The 25,662-nt window shown below is 40.9% G+C and overlaps 1 protein-coding gene across 1 annotated transcript in view; it reads left to right on the top strand.

Moving 5' to 3' along the window:
- The first annotated feature begins 13,237 nt into the window (after positions 1-13,237).
- Positions 13,238-25,662, top strand: part of PTPRO (protein tyrosine phosphatase receptor type O) — a 28,084-nt gene continuing 15,659 nt past the window's right edge. Inside the window, exons 1-5 of the mRNA XM_059848047.1 lie at positions 13,238-13,523; positions 16,074-16,206; positions 17,940-18,060; positions 19,718-19,786; positions 23,604-23,687. Coding sequence (XP_059704030.1) covers positions 13,356-13,523; positions 16,074-16,206; positions 17,940-18,060; positions 19,718-19,786; positions 23,604-23,687 — 575 coding nt within the window. The 5' untranslated portion in view covers positions 13,238-13,355. The remainder of the gene's footprint in view (positions 13,524-16,073; positions 16,207-17,939; positions 18,061-19,717; positions 19,787-23,603; positions 23,688-25,662) is intronic.

The following is a 25,662-nucleotide window of genomic DNA, read 5'->3' as shown; positions in this document are numbered from 1 at the left end:
AATACATGATAATAGAAAGTGAAATACACGTGGAAAATTGGAAAAAAAATACACCTCTTAAAGTGACAATATCTGAGACAAAACCATCAATTCTAATTCATCCCCACACCCCATTTAATCAAACTAGAAACACCTACATTTTCCAGTTAAATATTTTGCCTTCATCACACTGGAATTGTGATGGAAGATTGCTCTGTGTGAATGGTCCTTGCCACCCTGGAAATCCTTTGAGATTGCCGTGGTGGACAGAAGCTGTGACCAGGTGGATGTGGATGAGCAGCAGAGCCATCCCAGCTGTGTTTTCTACCCCTGCACAGCATTTTTAGTAAATTGAAAGGCCAAATTTCAGAGATTTCCTGCTGTATTTTTGGGGTCCCCCATGATGGGGAGGAAAGATGAATCTGACTCCATGTTCTCAGAAGGCTAATTTATTATTTTATGCTATATTATATTAAAGAATGCTATACTAAACTAGACTGAAGAATAGAGAAAGGATACTTAGAGAAGGCTAAACAAGATACCCATGAAAAGCTCCTGACTCTCTCCAGAGCCTCAACACAGCTGGCTGAGATTGGCCATTAAGTTAAAGCAATTCACCTGTTGGATAAACAATCTCCAACCACATTCCAAAGCAGCAAAACACAGGAGAAGCAATCAGATCATTATTGTTTTCATTTTTCTCTGAGGCTTCTCAGCTTCCCAAGAGAAGAAATCCCGGTGAAGGGATTTTTCAGAAAATATGACAGTGACAATTTCCACAGAAGGAAGGAATGGGAGCTCAGAAAAATGAGTGTGGGCACTAGGTTTATAAATATTTGTTGTGTTTCAGAAGCTCTGCCTCACACTGGTGAGTTCTCTCCTGAGCTGCTCCTTTGTTTTGTCCCTTTACAGAGAATAGCCAACCTGCTGCCAGCTTGGTACTACAATTTCCGTGTCACCATGGTCACCTGGGGGGACCCAGAGCTGAGCTGCTGTGACAGCTCCACCATCAGCTTCATAACAGGTAACCAGGCAGCTGAGAACTCTGGGAGTGCTCCTGGGGGCAGAGGCACTGAGGAGGTCTGACCTGGCTGCTGTGTTTCACCTACAGATAGTTGCAAGTTAGGATATTCATCAGCTAAGTGCTTTTTGGATTTTTTGGGGTTTTTTTTGTTTGTTTGGTTGGATTTTTTTGTTTTGTTTTTGTTTGTTTACTTTTTTTGGTTTTGTTTTTTTTTTTTTTTGTTTTAGGGGTTTTTTTTGGTTGGTTGGTTTTGGTGTTTGGTTTTCTATTATTTTCTTTTTAAGTCTCTGAGGACTGCTTGAAATGAACGTAGAAATGAATTTTTCCTATGCCAAGCACAGTGCTTGACTGCTCTGATGCAGTGCTCCATCAGCTGAGTGCATGGCTCCAGTGAGGGCCAGGGTCCTGCTCCACTTCTACCACACCATACATTTGACACGTGGAGAAGTTAATGGGTAAATTAGTAAACCTGAATTCTTATGTTTCTTACTATTATGAAACACTTTTTTCATTTATCTGCAATATTTCCAAGTGTTTTTCCCTCCTTTATCACCCTCCCAATAACCCCCAGGTCAGAGCATGGCTTGTGCAGCCCTGAGATGAGTGAGCTGATGTAACCACAGGGATTTCCCTCTTCCACGTGGGACCAGCCATGGATTTAACACACTCTGGCATCTCTTGGCAGATTCTTTGGATCTTCAATATCCAACAGATCAGCCACAGAGGGAGCAGCATGGGAGAGGCCCTGTTAGCACCTTGCCATGTGTTCCCAGCACCCAGGATGGTCAGGCTAAAATCAGAGTTCTCCACTGATCATTTTGCTTTTAAGTTTCTGTTTAATTCACCTTGCTGAAGCTGAGGTGACTGAAAGCAGTAAATAATTCCGTTTTACTCTGAGTTGCAATGAAGTATAGGATGGTTAGACCAAAATCAGAGCTCCCCATTGAATCATTTTGCTTTTAAGTGTCACTGTTTAATTCACCTTGCTGAAATTTAGGTGACTAAAAGCAGTAAATAAGTCAGTTTTACTGCGAGATCCAATGAAGTATACTTGCTCTTTTCCATCTGTAGGAATCCAATTACAGGGAAAATCAGGGTATAATGTCCCAGCCACTCACCCCAAAGCAGACACTAGCCTAGTCCCAGATTTTCTGTTTGCTGAGAGTCAGAGAATGTACCTGGAAAATTTACTGAATAAGAGCAGTTTGCAATGATGATTTACACAGAGCCTGTGCCCCAGAGAGCCACGAGAGAAAAGCCAGCAGAGTTAAAGCTGTAGCTCCCCTGAAGCCAAGAGAAACCCTCCCATGCTGAGATACCTGATCCCAGGCTGCTCTGTGACAAACCCTGGCACTTCTCCAGTGTATCAGAGCTGGAGCCTCCTGGAGGGTCTCCAGGGATATTCCTTGTCCTTTGGCATCAATCAGCTTTTCTGCAGCACTGTAAGGAAGCAATTTTCCAGCTGGTTGGTTGCTGTATGAGGGGAAAAAATGTCTTTTCCAACTATTTGGGTACCAGGTTCAGCATTTTAGAGTGGAAGTGTTCCAGTGGGACACTCACTTCAGTATTGTATCTCCAGAAACCTGCAGCAGAAATGAGGGAGATTAAGGGTCTTCTGAAATGTAATCTGTCATCAGTACCAGCCTGGATCTCTGTGTGATGGCAGGAAAGATTGCCACTGCTCCTAAATGAAAAATTTATCAACTTCTTAACCAGCAGATGCAGACAATCAGAAATGGATGAGCCTCTAACTATCATCCATTTGTGATTGGCAAAATCTCTCTTAGAGAAGGTCACCTGGTCTTCAGTGAAAATATCCAACTGGAATGTTGTATCGATGGTTAATTTCTCTTATTATCAAGGGTTTATACCCTGTGTTTCTGAATTTTTCTGGTCTTAATATCCAGTCCAAAATATTTGTTGCGCTTTTATCTTACTGATTGAAGAGACACAAAGCCTTTTTTCTTTTTTGGTCTCTATACAGAATTTAGTTTGTGTTTTCTGTTAACCAATTGCTTCCATTGAACTCTTCAGGTGCTCTCCCTTTTAGGTGTTTTCCCAGGTTAGTTTTTTTCCTCACTCTGCCTCTGTAATTTTTACTGTCTTTACTAAAGTACATAAAAACTGAAAGTGTAATAGCAGCCTGCTGAATACTCCTGTAGAGGCACAATCATCTCCCTATTCAAAGCTCTCCAGTGTGTGCATCTAAATGATTGCATTTCCTGCATCATCACACTGGAGGTCTGTGTTGATTTACTTCTATTTTATGGCTCCTAACAGAATTGATCATTTGTTGTCTACATGCTATTTTCCAACAGACCTGGCACTTGGAAATTCACTTTTTTTTGAGCAGGCCCAGCACAGGGGCAATATTTCAAAGCTCAGCCCTGTCCAAATCCTGCCCTCCTCTGCCATTGCCATGCTCCTTGCATGGTTCCTCAGCCCTGCTTTTCCTTTCAGGGTATTGATGAAAATGTTGAATAGCAAGACAGTATTAAAATCACACTGTGGTTTTCAGTGAAGAGCCCTGACAAAGAAAGCTGATTTGGTCAAATTGCAGGCACTTACCAATAGATGGTCAGCACTGAATGTGAGCATTAAATGCACTCCTGTCCTCTGATTGCCTCATTACTTGCAATCTCTTCAGCTTTGCCCAGGAGCTGCAGCCAGGCTGGCTTGTGAGGCTTGCCAGTTTGTCATATCTGCAGGTTTGAAAAGTTTGTCCCCAGTAGGTGCTGCCTTTTTTGCTGACTTTAAGCTACCAGGGGACTGAGAGTTCTTTCTCACCATCAGCCTCTTTCCTCCCAGAGAGGGAGCAGATGGTTTTATGGAGCACTTGGTCCCTTTCTGCACCATTTTGAACAATGCCACCTCCCCTGCTCAGGTTGCCAGGAATTAAAATGAACAAACAAACAGAGAAAAAAAAGCCCACCAAAAAATCCTGTATTTTAAAAATACTGGAGTGGAGGTTTGGTAGGCTTGACAGCACACCATCTGTCAGCTCTTCTGTGTATAACTGGAGAGCCAACCTCCACACCTGGAGCATAAGCTTGAGTTTCAAAAACAGAGTAGCAGGCTCAGCTGGGAGTTTGAGGATGCAGCTTGCAGGGAGCTCAGAGCAGACATTCCCTAGTGCAGCATCCCACTGCTCCTGGGGAGGCTGGGGCTGTGCTGAGCTCAGGGATGATGAGATGAAACTCTCTCCCACAGCCTGAGAGGAGATTTGGGGGATCCAAGAGACCAGAAGCAGCATTTGTCCTCTCAGCTCCTGTTTCACTCAGGCAGAGATGGTGGCACTGCCAGGGTTGCTGTGGTGACTAATGAGTTTTTAATGCCACCTGCTGTAAACAGCTGGATTTAAAACAACCACGAGCAAAGGCTCTTTGGACCACCAGCATTTGCTTTTGGCAGTGAGGATGCTTTTGTCTTTGGAGAAGCAGATTCTGGGTGCTGCTGGCTGCCACCACATTTGCTGCCTCTTGGTCCCGTGGGTGCCTCCAGCTGTCACTCTGGTCCAGGTCAGCAGCAGGGTGTGACTTCCCTCAGCCTCCCTGTGCTCCCCAGAACCAAGCCCTGGCCCTTGGCCTTATGTGGCATATCCTGGACATTCACTGGCATGAAAGCATGCCATCAATAAAAAGGTGCAGGGGGAAATCATGATATCTATATGGGATTCATGTCAGTCATGGCTTTGAACTGCAAGGATGCACAGGGATGGGCTGGGAACTTCAAAAATTCAAAGAAATACTGCTTCAAGGATTTTATACTAAATCTCAGCAGCATAAAAGGACATTTTTGGGATTAATTCGGGAGAATAATCTTACTAAACATTTCTAAATGGCCCTAAATTCTCTGTGCCCTGCATTTGCTGCCTTCCTCAGCCATTGCTTCAGTAAAGTCTCAGTGCCAAAGTGGAAGGAGCCTTTGTGAAAGCAGCAGTGACATCTTGTGGCCCTTTCCAAGAGACCTGGGCTGAGGCCACCCTGCATTCCCTGGCACCCAGAGCTCTGCTCCTCTGACCTGCCTTGGCACAAGCACGCTGGGCACAACAGGGCTTGAGCAGAGGAAGAGCAGCCAGTTCACACCATTTTCCCCACTGTGCTCCTCAAAAATCCCCTGTAGAAGCCAAATTATCCTACTCATATCTCCTTGGAATGGGGGTTGAGGACTTCACTGATTTTTTTTCACTTTGGGGTCTCCACTCACTATTAATTGAACTCTTCTCTGGGTTCCTGCACCTTTGAATCAGGCAATCAAGGTGAGCTGTGCCCCCTCTCCAGTAAATGGAGAGGCACCTCCCAGAGGGAATCCTCATCTGAAACACCAATTTTAGAGTTATTTTGGAGGTTTTAGGGATATTCTGGAGGTTGCTATCTTTCTGTAGATCACAGCTGATGAGAGAGATAACCAGGGAAAGTGGCTGAGTCCCAGCTCCTGGGGGTGTTGGAGAGACACAAGGATGTGGAGCTGAGTTTGGTTTGGTGGTGGATGTGGCAGTGCTGGGTTAAGGATTGGCTGAGACCTTCACTGATTGAGATTTTCACTTTGGGGTCTCCACTCACTATTAATTGAACTCTTCCCTGGGCTCCTGCACCTTTGAATCAGGCAATCAAGGTGAGCTGTGCTCCCTCTCCAGTAAATGGAGAGGCACCTCCCAGAGGGAATCCTCATCCGAAACACCAATTTTAGTGTTATTTTGGAGGTTTTAGGGATATTCTGGAGGTTGCTGTCTTTCTGTAGATCACAGCTGATGAGAGAGATCACCAGGGAAGGTGGCTGAGTCTCAGCTCCTGGGGTTGTTGGACAGACACATGGAAGTGGAGCTGAGTTTGGTTTGGTGGTGGACGTGGCAGTGCTGGGTTAAGGATTGGTCTCAGTGTTCAAGATCCTTTCCAGCAGGAATGACTCTATGTTGTGTGGGCTGCACAGAGAGCCAAGGACTTGCTGGCAGCTCCAGCACAAAAAAATCCCTCCTAACAGGGTTGTGAGGGACCCTTTTTTTAATTCCCTTCCACCCAGGGAACAAGGGTGGTCATAACTTCTCATGAAAAAGTTGTTCTTTGGAAATCTGCAGGGTTTGAGCTTTTCCTCCTAGAAAGATGCAAGCTCAGTGAAAAGATTTTTTTTTCTCTACGGAAAACCTATCAATGTAACAATTTATTATTTCTTTTCAGTTCAGTAACATAATGAAGCAACATCTGAGGCTTTTAACTTGAATTTGACTGACAAACGTGACTCGAAAAATTATTTTTATCTGTCTTAATTTTTCTTTTAACTGAAAGATTGCAAAAAGAAATGTATTTTTGTTCTGATTATCTCCCAGGTTAAACAATGGTTTTCACATATTTCAGCTAGTGCTCAAATGGTTTTAATGATGCTTTCCTGCTAGATTTGTGATAGTCTCCTCACAACAGCATCCTTTGGCACAAGTTTATCACTGGATTTGCTGATCAGCTGTGTTAGACCCTGTCTGTAACACACTTGCCTTCTCCCTTCAGCACCAGTGGCACCCAAAATTACCTCTGTAGAGTATTACAACCACCTTCTGTATGTCACCTGGACCTATGGAGGAGATGGCCCTGACCTTTCTCATTCCAGGATGCTGCACTGGATGGTTGTTGCGGAAGGAAAGAAAAAAATCAAGAAGAGTGTGAGTATCAATGTGGAAAGTGGGTGGTGTTCATTTCCTTGAGGGCTTTTCCCCCCTTATTTTTTTCCCCCCTTATTTTTTTCCCCCCTTATTTTTTCCCCCCCTTATTTTTTCCCCCCTTATTTTTTCCCCCCTTATTTTTCCCCCCTTATTTTTCCCCCCTTATTTTTTCCCCCCTTATTTTTTCCCCCTTATTTTTTCCCCCTTATTTTTTTCCCCCCTTATTTTCCCCTCCTTTTTTCCCCTCCTTTTTTTCCCCTCCTTTTTTTCCCCTCCTTTTTTTTCTCTCCTTTTTTATCCCCCCCTTTTTTCCCCCCCCTTTTTTCCCCCCCCTTTTTTCCCCCCCCTTTTTCCCCCCCCCCCTTTTTTTCCCCCTTGTTTTTTTCCCCCTTGTTTCCCCCCCTTGTGTTTTTCCACCCCTTGTGGGTTTTTTTCCCCCCTTTTTTTCCCTTTCTTTTTTTTCCCCTTTTTTCCCCAGGGTGGGCTTTTGTTTGGTTGGTTTGTTTTCCTGAGTTGATAACTCAGAAAAACTTTGACAACTCTGATAACTTTGTACTACTAACTTATATATAACTTAGTGTGTATGTGTGTATGTATATATATATGTATATATATATATATATATATATATATATATATATATATATAACTTAGTTATATAACTTTGTATTACTAAGTTCTAGCAAGTTTGGTGGAAGCCAGTAAAAGTTATTTCCCAAAGTGCTTCTGTAGTGATCTAGTGGAGGTGTTGACAATTTATGTAATTTTAAAAGAGCTTAAAGACTTCTAAGCTTCAGCCAGTAAAACATAAAGATTATTCTCATATCCAGGTATGGTATTTTCCATTTTTATTTATTAATAATCAGAGTAAGCTACTGGCTGAGTTTTTTTTTCTTTTGTTCATGTACTGTCACTTCCCATTTTCTGACTTTATCTTCATAAATTCTGTGTTCTTTATTTTATGTTTGAATATGGGGTCCACTCATTGATGGGATGAGGATTTCACCCAGAATGTGTGCACTTAAAAAATTTGTTAGATACTAAGGTGTGCTCTTGGTACATTCTCTTGAACATTTGGAAAATTTGAAATGTATTTTCAACAAAAGTGCAAATTGGTCACAGATTTTTCATGTGGATTTGTGTGGAACATGCTAGCTCTCATCAGATTCCTTGTGGCTGTAAGAGTGCCCCCATCTGCAGCCTGTTGCAGCATGAATCTAATTATATGATGAGGAGAATTGATAACCTTTCTGAGCAGCAGGAGCTTTTAGGATTTGGATCCTTACTTCAAACAAGGAAGAAAATTAGATTTTAATTTTTGTCTTACAGATAAAATATTCTATCAATTGAATTAAAAAAAAAAATCACAATTATATACATCTCTACTCTTCCTTCAAAAAGTCATGTTTTCTGTAAGCTTATTATTCTTCAAGGAAAAATCTGATTTGTCTATGATCCAACTTCACTGAATGAAATAATTGATGATTAAATAAATATAAAATAAATGTTTAAAATGAAAATTTAAATAAATTAAACCCAAAATTGAATATGTAATTTTAGATTAAACAAGATATTAAAAGTAGAGGGTATCTAGAATACAGAACATCTATAAATAAAACTTTAAAGCTTTAGGGATGTCTTTACAAATGTTTGTCTTTACATTCCTTGTAAGACAAGGGAACCCAGAGGGTATTTTTTAGGAAAATCTTGCAAAAACTTAGCTATTTATGGCTAACTTTTATGGTTCTGTTCATTTGGATAAATATAGGTACATGCTTGCAGGCATCAGGGCACCTGTTCCCCCAAGCTCTGTTAGTCACCATCAGGAACTGCTTCCTTTAAAACTCATTCTATATTGTGATATCATAATATGATTTTATTATGATTGCTCATATGGTTGTTTTTCTTGTGGCATTATTGAAATAAACAGGTGACACTGTCAGGTGATGCTGACTTCTTCTTCCTGCTCCCTGTGTATTTCCTAAGTCTCCACTGAAGTCAGTCAATTTTTAGAGAAGTGATGAAAATTATGTGCAAAGCCCTATTGGTCTTTATTCAGAACTGTCAGTTTCTCTTCCATCTGAAAGCTTCAGCCTGAGAATTAAGGGACTTTAAAAACCAGCATGAGATTCCTGGATGGGCCCTTCATAGATAGTCCAGAAGTGCTCTGAAAACAATGTTCTGAGTTCTGCATCCTCCTCCATGGCCCTGGAGAAATGGGAAGATTACCCTAAAATAAGAGGAAGAAGTTATTCTCAGTCTTTGGAGACTCAGCTCAGTTTAGGATCTGGTTTCAGACTTGCAGATGATTGAAGTCAGACCCTGAGATCTCTTGTCAAGTTAAGAGGTCGCCAAGAGGTGTTAGCCTTGCCCAGATGGATTTAATTTCCAGGTCTGTAGGATGCATAGAGGCTTGCCTACACATGGCCTGTGTGCTCTTCTTTGAGGTGTCTGATTTAAATTCCTCTAAAATTGCAATGGACACAAGTCCATGGCTTGTTTAGCATTTTGCACAACTTGAGAAACCTCAATGCACTCAGTGGTGTGAGGGAGAATTTAATTTTCCTTACATTTCCATTGGTCACATAGAAAGTGCAGCCTAAAGTTGTCTTTTTTTTTCACTGTGCTAATCTGGTTTCATGGTTGGTATCAGTGGGAACTGGTTGATGTCACCTGTTTCCCTGTTCTTTTCAGTTTTTCTAAGCCTTCTGATGTTTACATTCTCGTAATACACTTTCTGTAAATAACTTATTGTTTTGCATTCTTTTATGGAGGAGGAGAAATTTGATGGAATCTTGGTTTGTCCAGTGTCACTGGAGGGGTGGCCCTGTCACCCTCCAATCCACTGTCACTTTTGGAAATCTGTAAATGTTGGAGTCAGAAATTAAAACTGCTCTTTTTACCTTGAGCGAGCTGCGTGTCCACGTCGTGTTATTTCATGTCCTATAGTGACAGTCACCAGTCTGCAGCACACAGAAGACATCTGTGTGCTGAAAGACTTCCTCTGTAGTGTTTAGAGTGACCAGGTCAATTTTAGGAGTCAGTTGTTTGCTTTGTGTTGTGTTTAAGCTGGTCTCTCTTGTTTGTCCAGGTAACTCGCAATGTGATGACTGCAGTGCTGAGCTTGCCTCCAGGGGACATTTACAACCTCTCAGTGACTGCTTGTACTGAAAGAGGCAGCAATACTTCCATGCCCCAACTTGTGAAATTGGGTAAGAAGTGCTTGTTGGTACATTAATAAGTCACCCCACTCGTTTGACTGAAAAGTGACTCTGGCAGCACCTTCCTTATTTCAGTTCTGTACCTCTGAGCCCATTTCTCTTGCAAAGATGTAATTTTCACCTCACCTTGCTGGGAAGATTGTCTCATGCCTGTGTGTGAAGCTAATCTCCTAAAATGGTTTTGATCAAGAGGAGCAAGAGTGGCAAAATTTGAGTGTAAGTGGGAGAGTGGAAATCACTTAGTGCCTTGCTGAGAGAACAAAACTTCATAGTTGCTTGCCTAAGGTCTTGAGCACATGCAGGTTTTGAGGATGGCAACTCAGGCGTCACAGATGAACTTTTCCATAAAAAGCAGAACCTTCCTTTCTACCTTTCTGTTTCTGACAAGCCTATTTCTACACCTCTCTGCCCCTTGGTCTGCTTCCCTGCCTCCCCTCCTCTCTCCCTGGACATCTGCAAAGTCTGTCAACACCAAAAACTTACCCTAAAATACAAATTAATGTTAACACTCTTTACAAAAATAGTCAGATTTGTGAATATGGACCCCAGCTTCATTTTAAGAGAAATATATGAAATATACTCACAGAAACAAAAGAAATCTCAAGAGTTTGATCCTTAATGCAAGAGTTTCAAATGTAACTTTCCACCTAATATCTTTCTTTACTTGGGAGGAAGACTGGACACTGCACCATTGTACCTCAAGACATTTTAATTCTCTTTTGAGTGCATGTGGAGTTGTTGAGCCCTAGCTACCTAAAACACTGAAATTTCCAAGTGTGCCAAACTGCTTTTACAGGAGTTAGCTCCACTGAGAAGGTGGGTAAGGAAGAGTTTGTAATTTCAGAGTGGATTATCCTCTCTACATGACTAATAATCCTTCTGTGAGTCACTGTGAGAGAAGTGAATATAAAGGATTCTATAATTTCTAAAAGGACTCTATAATTTCTAAAAAACAACCATCTTCCATTTATCTTTCTCAGCATTCTTACTCACAGTGCAGACACAACAATCCGAAGTTCTTCCAGGTCTTCTTACCAAAGGCATTATTTGAAAGAAACAGGCAAATTCCAAGAGTTTTCTTTTCCCTGTGCTAACCACATCCACTGTTTTCCCCATGCAGTTACCTGTGTGTGTTTGTTCACCCACTGAGGGGGGTATTTCCCCCTGCTACCACTGCCCAACTGTTTTAGGGTGATATTTCAAGACACCAGCTAGCTTTATCTTTCAGACAGATCCACAAGCCTTATTCACATTGTACACCCTGCAGCACAGTTCTGTCTTCCTGTTCTTTCCCTATGGATGGGCACTCTTACTGAAATTGGGTGGGAATTTTGCCCTTCTGTGTCAACAAAGAGAAGGTAGAATGAATTCCATTTCCATGAATCCCTCCTAGACTTTTGAGTGTAGGGTTTTTTTTGTTGGATTGAGTTTGATTTTTCCCCCCCTTTATGACGTTTGAACTTTGAATAGACAAAAGTGAGGATGTTTTGCCAGAGGTTTTCCCTCTCTCTGTTTCTGAGGGGAGCAATGGGAGTTGTAATTAGCAGTAGTGGAAACTGACTCTAAGTGATAGACGACTCAGCACTTGGCAGTCACTTAAGCATTCCTGCCAAATGTTCTTCCCTCCACGATGTTTGCTTCATCCTGGCAGCTTTCCACCTGCAGAAAAATCAAGCCATTCGCTGGAAGCAGAAGGAGGATTTGCTTGGGATGCTGCCCAAATGCAAAACTCATGTTTTAATTGAGGCCATTTTTTTACCTGGAGTGAGGGATGGAATGTGTTTCTGAGTCCAAGAGCAGATATATGTGTGTAATTATGGGAGAGGGACACTTTCCTGTGTAGCACTGGGACAATATGTGCACTGCAAGCCCCGTGACACACGTGAATGTCCAACTCTTTCCATAATGCCAGTATGGCTTGGGCAGCCTCCAACCCCAGAACACAGATCTGATTGTTTCAGGATCAGATATGTCTCCAAAATGTCTATAACTACTTGAGCAAGTCTCTTGTGCCAAGGTTCCTGTGACAGCATCTCACAGAATGAGGATAACAAATTATTTGTGAAAGGAAAAAGAATCAGCCCAGAATGTTCTTGTGCATCACCCATTGTATGCAGAGTGTCAGAATCCCAAAATTGGGTCATTGTTTGAGAATTACAGCTTTAATTAAACATCCACAGAACAGGAGATCTGAAAGCTGTGCAGAACAACTCAGAAATGTACAGCCCAAATTTTGCAGTCTCTGAAGGCAAAGCAGAAGAGCCCAGGAGGCCTGAGGTGTGGAAAGCTAGGGATTTCCAGTACCCATCATGTGAAGTCATCAGGATGAATATCAGGATCAAACACTAAATAATTAAATAATTACTTAAATAATTCTGAGGAGAAAAACTATCTCTCATATTAGCACTGTGCTTAGGCTGTTTGCTCCTTTCCTGGTCCTCAAGATTTTCCCTGCTGTTCTGTGCTTTCCATTCCCCAGGTTGGTTTGGGTGTGGGAACAGTGAGGGGTGACCTCCACAGGGGCCCACAGGCAGGGAGATGGCCCTGGAGGCAGCAGCCAAGGCCACTGGACATGGGGACAGGGGAGTGCAGACCCCCATCCATGTTTTTTCACAACATTTCTGATGCCATCACTCCCAGGAGACCCTCCCTCTGTCACTCTTGCCATAGGGTTGTCCCCTGCTCAACAGATTCTTGTGTTTGTTTGCCTATCATCACTTCATCCAGCACAAAAGGAATTAAAATCAAAGTAATTAATTGAGGACCTCTGGAGATCTGCACCTCTGCATTCCTGCAGCTCATGGAAGTCAACACACATCCAGTAGCCCTTAAATGCTAGCCAGAGGAGAAAAAAAACAATCCTCCCCAAAAAAAATCCCAAAAAAACCCCCACCAAACAAACGAACAAGCAAACAAACAAACAACAACAACAACAACAAAAAACCCCAAAAAACAAGAACAAAAAAAATTACACCAAAAAAAACCAACCAAAAAACCCCACCCTACTGGTTTGGGTTTTTTTTTAACTGGTAATTGGTTAAATATTTTCTCTTCTTCAATTAAAGGAACCTAGGCAGCTTTTGCTTGTGGGAAGCTGCTTCTTTATAATCTCCTGGGCAGCCTTGTGAAGAAAAGCCTTCTCAGGCCAAATGTGTTGCTAACAGGTGGACAGTGATCTTCTCTGAAGAAGTTCCTGCTAACACTATTCTATTAATAGAATCCACTGATCATCCTCAAACAAGGGCTCTGCTGAAAAGGGAAGTGAAGTAATTATCCATCTGTCCAAACAGAGAACGGTTTAAATAGAGAAGAAAAACCAACACACTTCATCATCTTCCCATTTTACAGGGGTAGTTTGTCATCATGAGAGGATTTACATTGGTAGACTTTATCTGAAGGAAATGAAAGATAGCAGGGCATCAGGCATTGCTTTCAATTTTTTCATTTTTCTCAGTTGTCTGGAAACTTAAAGATAAGCTTAATGAAAGGAGATTTTTCTCTTACACCAGAACCAGCCCCTCCAAAATCACTGTTTGCTGTCAACAAGACTCAGACCTCTGTGACTCTGCTGTGGGTGGAAGAAGGAGTGGCTGATTTCTTTGAAGTCTACTGCCAGCAGGCTGGATCCGGCCAGGAAACAAAAGCCCAGGTATGTGTCTCTTCTTTTTTGTCCACCCTTCATCCCAGAATTAAACTTTTAAAGCTAAACTACTAAAGCTAAGCTTCAAATACTAAAATATTTTCGTTGTTTTGCAATATTAAGGTTGGCCTCTGTCTTATTGATGAGGTTATGTGACTGGTTGGAGAGAAACTGTGCATCCAACAGTGCCAGTGGGACTGGCTACACGTGGGAATGGCTCTGGTGCACTGTGCAAAACCTAACTGCCCACAAAACTGAGGGAATGCCAACCAGCAAGAGGGGAAAACTGGTCAGGTAGCTTCACAGGGAATGGGGAAAATAGACATATTAAATGCCATAAGATTTCTGATACAGGATCTAATTATTTCTGGAATACTTTACTCCTGGTTTTCAGATCTGCTAACTGAAGTTCAGTAGGAGCTTCCTTGCTATTCCAAGAGTACCTTTATGCAAATGTGGCTGCTCCTCATGCATTTTATATTATTTTTACCTCAGGGTATTGTCTTCAAGACCCACCTTCTCAGCCTCACATATGAACCTCCTTTTCTCTCTGTCCAGTCAGGTACCTGTGCTCAGCAGCCAATTTAAATATATAGTGTTTAGATGGGCAACGCTGTTCAGTCAAAAACAGAGAGCAGTAGTAGTTTTAATTCCTTGGCATTCAATGCTGTGCATCATGTGAGGTTTACTTTGTGCTTTAGCTGATGGTAAAATGAATCACTGTGGTTACATGCCACAAAACATTATTCTCTCCTGTGCTCTGTGACACGTAATGGGGAATCATTGAGAAAGAAGTGAAAAATTACCTACTTAAACCACTGATTAACATGGAAAAGTCCTGCACACTCTTAAATCCTATGGAAGATCTGTCTGAATTATTTAATATTCTTTTAAAATTGAGACAGACAATGACTAAAGGAAGAAAAAATGCTTACGTGCACTTTAATCTTTTGGATCATTTAGATTTCATCCGTAGATTCCTGCTTTTCCTTGCTGAATAGCAAAGGTCCTGAAGTCATTGTCATCACTTACCAGAGATTCAAAATAGTGATGGGATCAGGCAAGGAAAGTACCAGAGGATTTGCAACTTCAGTTCAGAGCAGATCTGTTTTAAGAACATCAGGAAAAGACTGCTTCATCTGGCAGATGCTCCAGTGGGTGTCTCATTGTTGACAGGAACATCTGACACTGGGTAATGCAGAGATTGTCAGCTCACTCCTCATTACATCCATCACTCTCTTTTCTGTCTCCATGAAAAAGTGAGAAGGGCCCCTTTCTGAGCTGTAAAAAGGGATGCTTTCCAAGTAGGCTGGTGAAAATTCTTTGTGATTTTCCATGCTAATTACATGAGCATTTTTGTCCCTTTCCTTGCATCTTTAAATCAGTGAAATGAAAAGCAACAGCTTTCCGAGTTTGAACATCTTGGATTTGAGTTGGCTAATTTAAATTTCCCAGAGGGGAAAATGGAATCATGCAACCAAGCCCAACTGCCAAAGCGTGGCTCCTCCTTTCAGCTCAGGCAATAAAAGTCTCCTCCTTTACACTCATGTGATTTCATCTGCACAATGTACCTCAGAATTGCTCTGCAATAGGAGTTTAGGATTAGGCCATGGCTACAACAGGCTCTTGGAGAGATCCAGTGCTTGGGACTTGTTACAGCACCTTGCATTCCCCATCTGGAGTGGGTTCATTCATCAAACTTCTCCTTCTCTCCCTTCTAAGCCACTGGCTCAATGTCCCTGTTTTTACAACTCTAAGCCACTCCTGGTTCTGCTGGACAGTCCACAAAATACAGAGCCTTAAGGAAGTCTTTCTTTAAGTCAATGCATGTGTTGTTCTTGCTGTATTTGTTTTCTCTTGCTCTATCAGCATTTAAAATCTCCACAAAATTTTCACAAGAGTCACAGTAATGAACACATTGTGTAAATCTGTTATGTAGATTTTCTGCCAACTAGAAAAACTGAGGCGTAGGGTGTTTGATCATAATTATTAACAAAAGACTTTGCTCTAGCTTTGTTTTTTACCTTGGCCCCTCAAAAGGGCTCACAGGTCTCCCCACCCAGAGGAGCTGCCTCAGAGGCAGAGATTTCATGCATTCAAACCAGAATTGTGATTTCATTCGTGGCAGAGGTTGTGACTGCCTTGGCTGTTCTTTGAATAAAAATAACTTGGTTTTCCTCCCGCCTGAGTGGCTTAGAAACCAGAGCTCATGAGCTGTGTCCACCTCTGGGGTGGCCTGGAGGTCTCAGTGCTTTCCCCTCCCACTCATGTGCCTGACCAGCCCACCCTGGGGCACAGGTCCTTCTCCCAAAAAGGCTCTGGGGTCCCTGGGGTGCTCTGGGGTGTTCTTGCAGCTGCATTCACACCTGTTCCTCCCCCCTTTTCAGCCAGACTACCTGCCTGCTGTCAAGGGCAGGCCCTGGTTGCCTTTCCTGTGTTTCAGAGGGCTGATTTCTTCCACCAGACCGGGCTTTACCTGTCAGATACACGGAACACTGATTTGTGCTCTTGCATTTATGGGACACACAAACTCCAGAGTGTTTTTCCCCGTGTCTGCAGGAACCTGTCACTGTCTCCTCACACGTTGTGACCATTTCCAGCCTGACCCCTGCCACTTCCTACAACTGCAGCGTGACCACCTTCAGCCACAACAGCCCCAGCATCCCCACCTTCATTGCAGTTTCCACCATGGGTAAGCAGCACTTCCCTGCTTTCTTCTCCTTCCTCATCCAGCTCCATCTGTTCCCCAATTGAATTTGGGTTGCCCCCAGATGAAGGAAGGAATGATGAATCTGACTCCATGTTCTCAGAAGGGTAATTTGGTATTTTATGATACTATATTATATTAAAGAATGCTATACTGAACTATACTAAATACAGAAAGGATACTTACAGAAGGCTAAAGAAGATACCAATGAGAATTTGTGACTCTTTCCAGAATCCCAACACAGCTTGGCCCTGATTGGTCATTGAGTCAAAACAACTCACATCAGACTCCAAAGAAACAATCACCTGTGGGGGAACAATCTCCAAACACATTCCACATGAGCACAACACAGGAGAAGCAAATCAGATAATTATTGCTTTCCTTTTCTCTGAGGCTTCTCAACTTCCCAGGAGAAAATCCCTGGGTGTCACAGACCCATTTTACAAAAAAATCCTTTCCTTAGGATTTTTTCTCCTGAGAAGCTGAGACGCCTCAGGAATTAAATGTAAACAATTCTTATCTGCTGCTGTGGAATGTAGCAGGGGGATCTGGGATTGGTCTCATCTGGTTGTTTCTAATTAATGGCCAATCCCAGTCCAGCTGTCCAGACTGTCTCAGTCAGAGACAAACCTTTGTTATCATTCCTTTTCTATTCTTAGCTAATCCTTCTGATGAAATCCTTTCTTCTATTCCTTTAGTATAGTTTTAATATAAAACATATCATAAAATAATAAATCAGCCTTCTGAACACGGAGTCAGATCCTCATCTCTTCCCTCATCCTGTGCACACCACCACACCTGGGCAAAGGGAATTTTCAGAGAGTGTGAATGCCACATTCCCTCTTGCTTTCTAAAGCTGCTGTTTGTAATGCTGGCCCCAGGGTTTGTTTGTATCATGAAAAGGCTGCCAGGTGAGGATGGGATGGAGGAGAAGCTTTGGGAAGCCCTTAGAAAAGGCCCCACTTGGAAAATATGAACTAGGGGCTCAGTTCTGGACTGGGTTTTAGAAATCAGGGATGGAGTTTGTGTCAATATTAAATATCAGGTTCAGTCAATAATGACATTGACTGCTTGATGATATTTATGGAGAAAAATGTTTTCTCAGCCAAGCCCCAACAAGAGGAAAATCACATTCATAAGCTGTTAAGGCTTCTTGCATTCAGCAAAGAAATAAGCGAGAAGAAAATTCTCTGCAGGGTCCTCAGCAGTCACAGCCAAAAGGCTCCTGAGGGAGGATCCCTGGGATGTCATTTTCCAGAGTAATTAAGCAATTTCCACCCAGTACGTTCCAAATCCCCAGTTTATTATTTTGCATCTGGTCAGAAAAAACATTGATTATTGTTGAAGAACAACTTGAGAGTGGAAATGTGCTTTGGAGACAGAGATGATGATGAATACCTGTATTTTGTGTTACCTTCACCATTTTCTCTTGTGTTATAAATGTCAGCTAAAGAAGAAAAAAATAATAAATCAGAACATGTTAAAGTTTTACAAAAATGCCAGGGTGAAGGCACTTCCCCAAAGAAATTTTCTAAGAGCAATAGCTATTCACTCTCTCCCCTTATCTCCTGTGGTAGATTTTTCTCTCTCCAACACTCCAGGCTCTTTGAGATAAGTTTAAAAAAATAACATTATCGAAACTCAGGGAAAAACAAAACCAAGGAAAAATGTCAATGCTTCTGAACTGAATAACTGAGAGTAATCTTCTGTATGTGCAGTCACTGAGATGAACCCCAATGTCGTGGTAATCTCTGTGCTGGCCATCCTCAGCATCCTCCTGATTGGGCTGCTGCTGGTCACTCTTGTTGTCCTCAGGAGGAAACACCTACAAATGGCCAGGTAAGTCCAGATTTCTGCTAATTAAAAAAAAAAATTTAAAAAAAAAATCCTACCAAAAAATAAACCAACCAACCAACCAAAAAAACCCAACAAAAACAAACCAACAAACAAAAAAACCCAAAAAAACCCCAACCAGACACTGACAAACATCATGGCAAGTTTCAGCTGAGAATGCTTCTGTGTGGGTGCTACTTGAGGTGCTTGTGAACAGGGTGTCTCCAAAAGGAGTTGTTTTGCTGCTGTTGAGCACATCTTCTCCTTGTATCTATTTTCACTCTTGACCTGACTGACAAGCCTCAAGCTCTGTCTTATTTTGAGCTTTGCAGGATCTAATCCATAAGTGCAATCCCATATTACAAAAGGGCTGTGTCAGGGACATTGATGATAATTAGGATCTGAGGCAAATGGGCACGAGCAGGACATCGAGGTTCTTTGCAAGTCTTTGATATGGTTTGGAACAGGAGATTTTCTTTCCATACCAAAAAAAAAATTTTCTAGATGGTCTCCCTCCCACCATTTGCCAGTCTGCACCAATCATTTGTACCTGAATATTGAAATTCAATTTCCTTTTTTAGTCAATCTTACCTGCAACAGTTCACTTTAATGTGGATTGTTGTGGCCTGTATGAGCTGTGGAAGTTTCCCCAAACCCAGTATATTCTGTGTATACATATATATAAATTGGTTTACCTATTAGTTTTGAAGGTGTCACAGAGTCTTTGTCCTTTTATTATCTATATTATATATTTTATATTAATTTACTGTACTGTGTCAAGAAAAGAAATTATTTCATGTAAAAAAAACTTATGTAAAAAAATCTTGTATTTAACAACCTAGCAGATGCTGGATTTTGTGTGTTGTGTCTAGTCTGTGTATTCCATGCAATAGATGACCACATCACACATATGTTTCAAGTTATCTTTTTGAGAAAACATTTTATGGCTTGTTCCTTTTGCATGTAACTGGCTCTGAAAATCCCAGCTAAATTAATTATTTTCTATTTAATTACTGAGCAGCCAGCCCAAAGCTTTTTCTCTTCATTACTGCTTCTAGTCACAGAAGATAAACACCCCAGAAGGAAAATTAAAAAAATAAATCCAGAAAGAAGCTGCAAGCAAGTGTTAGCTTAAATCAAGAAAACAAGTTAGTTTATAATTTATAGATGAAAATAATGGACTTGTAATAAAGACACTGCTAGAATATTATTCAGGATTTTTTTCTTTTCCTTACAGTTATTTTCATAACTCAAAATTACCTATAATTGTCCTGTAAAAAGGATACAATTAAACAACTTCCCTTAGAGTGGGAACAATGAATATTTAGTGTAGAAAGGTAAGTATTTAAGCTGTGCACAGAGGCCAGTGCCATGCCATGGAAAGCACAAATCTGGACAGAAGATAAGGTCTATTTGAGAATTTCATTCTTTTGCAGCATTTTTAGGCAATTTGATCTCAGGTGGTGTTAAACATTTATTGGTTTTGGACAACCACACTGAGGGGTTCTAGTTCTGTGCATTACAGATTATCTCAGACCTAGTCACAGATGGAGGGAACTGCTGAACACTCACAGCTCCAAGAGTTCTCTGTTAAATCAAGCTCTTTGCAAGTGTTGTGAATCCAAAAATAGTAACTTTTTACCTAATGGTCTTCCTGGAACAGGGAGTGTGGGGCTGGGACCTTTGTGAATTTTGCATCTTTGGAGAGAGATGGAAAACTCCCCTATAACTGGTGAGTGTTTGAAGCAAAGCTTATGTTTTTTCCCCACCTCTGCTTTTTGGCAAATGTTATCTATAATCTTAAAGTGCTTATTTTGTATGTCATTGATGTCCCTCTTTAGGATAAAACTACTAGGCTTGTTAATTTTATATTTTATTCCTTGAATGTATTTTATTTCTTGAATGATGACTGAAGACATGCATTTTGTCGCCTGCTATTTTTAGTAGGCAATGATGTATTTGCATGTCAGCCAAGTTGCATAGATGTGTTTGGGGAGGATTTTTTTTTTCCTTTCTCTTACAGACATATTTCCTAAAATAACACAACTGTAGAAACTTGATCATAAACTCATTAGCACTTCCATGTATTTTGCATCCAGGAGTAAACTTATTTGTAGATAACTAATTACCAACTGTCTTCATACAGTGCCTTTAATAAATATTTCCTTATGTTACAAGGACAAGCCAACTCAAATATATACTGTTGCTTGATGTTCAGTGCTGTTGAAAAAAACAACAAAAAAAACCCCAAGATAGATCTTGCTAGTCTAGAAAATCACCTGCAAGAATTGCAGGCACTGATATGGACTGTAAATCATCTCTGTCACCATCAGCTGAAGAGAGGTATTTGAACAAAGAAAATCTGTAGGATTAGCTTTTTTAGAAGTAAAAGGCTCTGAGAGCCACCTGACTGGCAGTGTGGTCATTTCCATCCCTTTCTTTGATAATCAAATGAGTGGTTTTGATGATAAGTGAGCCAAGGTTTACTGTTCTGTTGTTAGCAATCTCTGCAAAAACCTCTTCTCTTCCAAGGCAAGCCCAAGCACAGACACTGAAAAGGATGACATCAGCCCCATTCCAGTAGGTCAGGAGAAAATACATGCCTTTACACCCATGGTCAGCTCTGCTGACAGCTGAGAAGTTGGAAAGAAAAGTTGGTGCACAGGGAACTGCTTTCCATGACCTCACAGGACACAGCCTGCCAGCCAGGCTGGGATTAACTGGATTGACACTGCACCACCACAAGCCTTTTGCTAATAAGCTGCAAACTGAACTAACAAGCCCAGCAAATCTTGTCAATATCTCACTGTGCTGCTAATTAACTGGATATTAAACAAGCTTCACTTGCTTGGTTTTGCTTTAATAGCAGCCAGCTGTATGCAGTACAAATGAAACCATCCCTCAGCTTCTCCTGCTTGGGCTATATTAATGGCAAAAAAGTCAGAAGATCAAACACTCATGTTAATTAAATAGCCAAGCTTGAATGAAATTATTGAACTAGCAACAGATGTTATTAAAACCATAAAAGGCTTTTTTTTTATGGGAAGGGAATTAATAGGTTTGGATGTGAAAGTGAAGGTTCTTGCTTGATTTAGCATATATATGTATGTGTGTGTGTATATATGCATATATGTATACATTCATAAATTAAGTTATGAAATTTAAACTGAGGAAAGCATTCCTGCTTAATATCTCCACAAACCTTTTGTAACTGAAGGCAGTGTGTCCTTATCTTATGGTCCTTATTTCTCTGAGAGTTGTTTTGTGTGCCTCTGTTGTCTAATGTCAAGAGCAGATTCACAATCCATCAAGGCAGGCAGGTGGGAAATTTGGCCCTAAAAACAGAGAGAAGGATTGGCTCATTCCAGGGATCCAGTCAGGGAGCCATGGGCATATCCACTAATTCCTAAGGGAAGCTCAGCTGACTTTTCAGGGTTTGAGCAATCTCTGCATCTCCTTCTTTTAATTAAGTTGTTCTGTATGCCTGAGCAGGATGTGAAGGACTACATGATTGCAGAAAAAAACAGTATTGTATTTATTAGGCAATTACACATTTTTCACGTGTTGAATAAAATAAATTGCTTTAGCTGTCAGAGCTCCTAGTCTGTGAATATAAATCAGTTTGCAAGTATGTTAGCCAGTGATTTGATAAAGTGTGGAAAATTCTTGTGAGGATTGGCAATGAAAGAAGCCCAGGCTTGAATAATTCCTTCTGCCTCTGCAGGCAAGAGGAAGTAAAAGCCTCACGTGGAGTTTCTCAAAGGAAGGAGAAGTATTCCAGCAACATCATCACTTCTCTCTCCTGAGCCTAATGGAAACCTCTGTGGCACCAGAGATCTGTTTATGGAAAACCAGATTTCATCCTCAGTCCAGCCCCATAGAAACTCAAACAACAAATGAGCCTTAAGGGTCTGATATTGAATTCAGAGTGACCCCAACATGGTGAATGATTGGCCTCTGACTCATCTGATTCAGAATTCTGAAAAATTGCTTTATTAAAACTATATTATATTACATAATACTATACTATACTAAATTATATAGTAAAAGAAAACTCTCAACTCTCTCCTGCCAGTCAGGACACAACTTTGAGTGATTGGGTAATTAACATAAACAACCATCACCTGAATCCAGTTACCAAATCCCTTCAGGTGCACAATCTTCCTAACACATTCCACATGTGCAAAAACAACAGGAGCAGCAAGCAGAGATAAGAATTGTTTTCTCTTCTTCTCTCTGTGCTTCTCTAGGAAAAAACCTAGGAGAGAGAATTCTCTCTCTGTTCAGAGGATGTGAATGCCACAGTCTGATTGTGCAGTTATTGTGGTGTATGATTGATCAGAAAGGGCTCTTGCCTCTGGCTGAGCCACACAAATCCTACAAAGCCTGGGGCAGGTGCCCTGCAGAAACTGCACTGCCCATTTCCTCCACAGCAGCAAAACTCATTAAAGCATAACTTGGAGTTTTCACTGCATGGGCAGAAGATTTCCTCACTGGCTGGGCAGATTGAGATTAGAGATGATTCAATTTGACATGACTTATTTATCAGGGAAAACACAGTATCTACCAACTTGATAAGAGCCAAGGGTACTGAACAAGGAAATTTAACTTTGTGTTTCCTCTTTAGAATGGCTGGAGAAGGATGGTATCACTTTTAAGGCAGCAGATTTTCTGATGGGGAAAAAAACCCACCCTGAGGGTGTGTTTGACTAATAAAAAAACCCAAACCTTTTACTGCAGCCAAGTTTTTTTAAGTTCTATGAGTTTTTCATATTTGCAAAATACCTGAAGCCCATTTCACCAATAGGTAGAACAGGCCTGAGTGGGTTTCCTGAATTAATTCACACAGAACTTGGTAAACAGCTTGCAAATACAGAAGTTTAGAATGATTTTGTACTCATATTTCCTTTAGCCACAGTAAAATCTGCTGTAGATTGTTATTCACAGAAAGCACAGTTAGAAGAACTGTTCAAGCAATGTTTAGATGAAAAGCTAGGAAAGAATTTAAAGCACTCTGCAAAGTATTATAGGGATGCCTTGAGAAATCTGACTCAATAGAGGGTATTAAGAGATGTTGGAAGCATCTGAATTTATCTCTGATATAGATCTTCTGATATCCACAGGATCACTTGCAGGAACAAACGTGGGAGATTATGTATGTGATAAAACAAATCATATCAGTAGTGAATATCTCAAAACATTGAAAATAGGCTTAATACAACCAATGCAATGGCTGGAAATCTGTTAATGATGTTTTCCTACCCACTTTACTCTCTGAAAATTAGGAATAACAGGCCTGAATCAATATGATAAGACATATCACTAATTTTGACCATATAGAATTTTGTGTTGGATAGCTGAAAGTCCTTCAGGTTGAGGAGTAAAAATTCTAGGGATGCTAATAATATGATTAGGAAGTGAGTAAGAAGTAGGATTTATGGGTTTAGCTGATATTTAAAATAGAATTTGCTGATCTCCTGATTTCTGTTTGTCTTACTAACTCTCCTCACTTTTTCATCTTTATGTATGTTATTTATTAATGCTCACAGGCGTAGAAGTGTATTTGCTTTCCTAACTCTGCTACCCTCATGCCTTTGGACTGATTATCTTTTGGCATTTTATGTTAATCCTTGGTAAGTGATTTCCTTGTTTTTCCATATGCAATGTGTAAACAATGTGAATTTCTATGACATGAAAAATGTGTGGTACCTTTGTTCTCAAACGGGTCAAAGCTTTTGGAGATAAAATTTTGCACTGGAACATGGACTGGCGAGGATGTGGGTATCAAAGAGTTTGCTACCCTGCTTCATCTGGTTTGTCTGCTTTTTCTCCAACCCATTTTGGTATTTAAAAGCTAATCTTCCAGTGGTCACCATACCCATCTCATTGCTGTCTTTGCAATTTTTGCTGCTTCATGATAAGTCCTGGCTTCTTCTGTCCTGGTTATTTACATGTTCATTGCCCGGCACTGACTTCTGCTGCTGCTGTTCTATTACTAAAACTGCTTGATTGTGCCCCACCTGTTTGGTGTGTGATGTCCAATACATTTGTTTTTCAAAGGTGCCCTTATGCCCTCCTGATGTCAGTTAAAGTTTTGCTTTTGAAAAAAAACCAGTTCACTGAGAATGGATACAACTAGAAGTCCCAAAGAGTAAAAATAGGTTCACTGTGTGCACATCTCACTGTGTATGTGGGTATATTTAATACTTTAGTCTGTAAATAATTTATAAGGATTTAGTAAACACCTGATTGTTTTCTTGAAAATACCTAACAGAGCCACTCCTCTTAGAACCAGAATTGTTTTACAAGCTGTTTAATAAATAATTATATTATTTATTAAATAGCTTGTAAAAAATTATATTTTATGTATTATATTTATATTATAATTATATAATTATTATCAAAGTTGCCTAACTCATATAAAGAAACTGAACTTCCTGATGGTCTTGGGTCCAAGTTTTAAGGTTTTACAAAAAAAGAGGTCCTGAGGTTAAGATTATATTTCCCTAGCATTTTCCCTGGTCTAACCTTAAGGCACCAAAGCCCTGGCAGGCAGACATCAACATCTTCAGCACACAGATTTTTGAGACTGATTTTCCTTGAGTTACAGTGGTTCTGTAGAAAAACCCATCCAAATTTTCTGTGCGCCTAGAAAAGAGAGTGTTTATGTAAGTAAAGAAAGGTCAATTTCTTCTGTCAGGAAAGCAAAAGTGTGTTCTCCACACACACCTCACTGAGGAGCATGTGGGGGTATTCCCCACATCTCCAAGGCTAATATTCTATTCTATTCTATTCTATTCTATTCTATTCTATTCTATTCTATTCTATTCTATTCTATTCTATTCTATTCTATTCTATTCTATTCTATTCTATTCTATTCTATTCTATTCTATTCTATTCTATATTCCTGGAGCTTGTCTGGTGTAAACTCAGCTAACTCTCAAGCTGCACAGAGGTGGAGGGTGTGATGCCTTGGGAAGGCTGCCCTAGAACAGAGACTAGACAGAGTTACAGAATAAGGCAGGGATTTATTGAAAGGATCTCCTCCATGGATGCACCTTGGGCAGCACCAGAGCCCAGCCAGGGCTGCACCCAAGATGACCCAAAATGGCCCCAAAATGCACGGCCGGGCACGGGGTCTCTCCCTGGGATCAGCTCTGCTCCATTTGCACCTTGCAGTTCATTGTCCCAGCCCAGCTTTAGCCCAGGCACTCCCACCCTGCTTGTTTTTCTCTCTCCAGCCCACGGGGTTTGTGCTCCTGGGCTGAGATTTGGCTCATTTGTCCTTGGTGCCCAGCTGGAGCAGGAATTGTTTTGTCTCTCTGCTCTGTGCACAGAGCTCACCATCCCATAATATAAAACAGACCAAAGCAGCACAGAATCTGAAGAATATAAAAGCTGAAACCTGAGGTTTTGCTTTTGCAGTGCTGCAAAAATGCTGTCATCTTTTGTCCCTCTGCCTTTTTTCTTTTATTAGGCATTAATTCACCTTTCCAGATGCATATCCTCCTTCAGAGGTTTCGGCTTCAATCAATCTACAAATTTCAGTTTAGATGATTAAGTTTACAGGAGCTGAAGTGGAATGAGATGAGATTAATCCCTCTCTTT

The sequence above is a fragment of the Haemorhous mexicanus genome, chromosome 5 (genome assembly GCF_027477595.1).
Source record: "Haemorhous mexicanus isolate bHaeMex1 chromosome 5, bHaeMex1.pri, whole genome shotgun sequence".
NCBI classification, from domain to species: domain Eukaryota; kingdom Metazoa; phylum Chordata; class Aves; order Passeriformes; family Fringillidae; genus Haemorhous; species Haemorhous mexicanus.
This window is presented reverse-complemented; position numbering and strand designations above follow the sequence as displayed.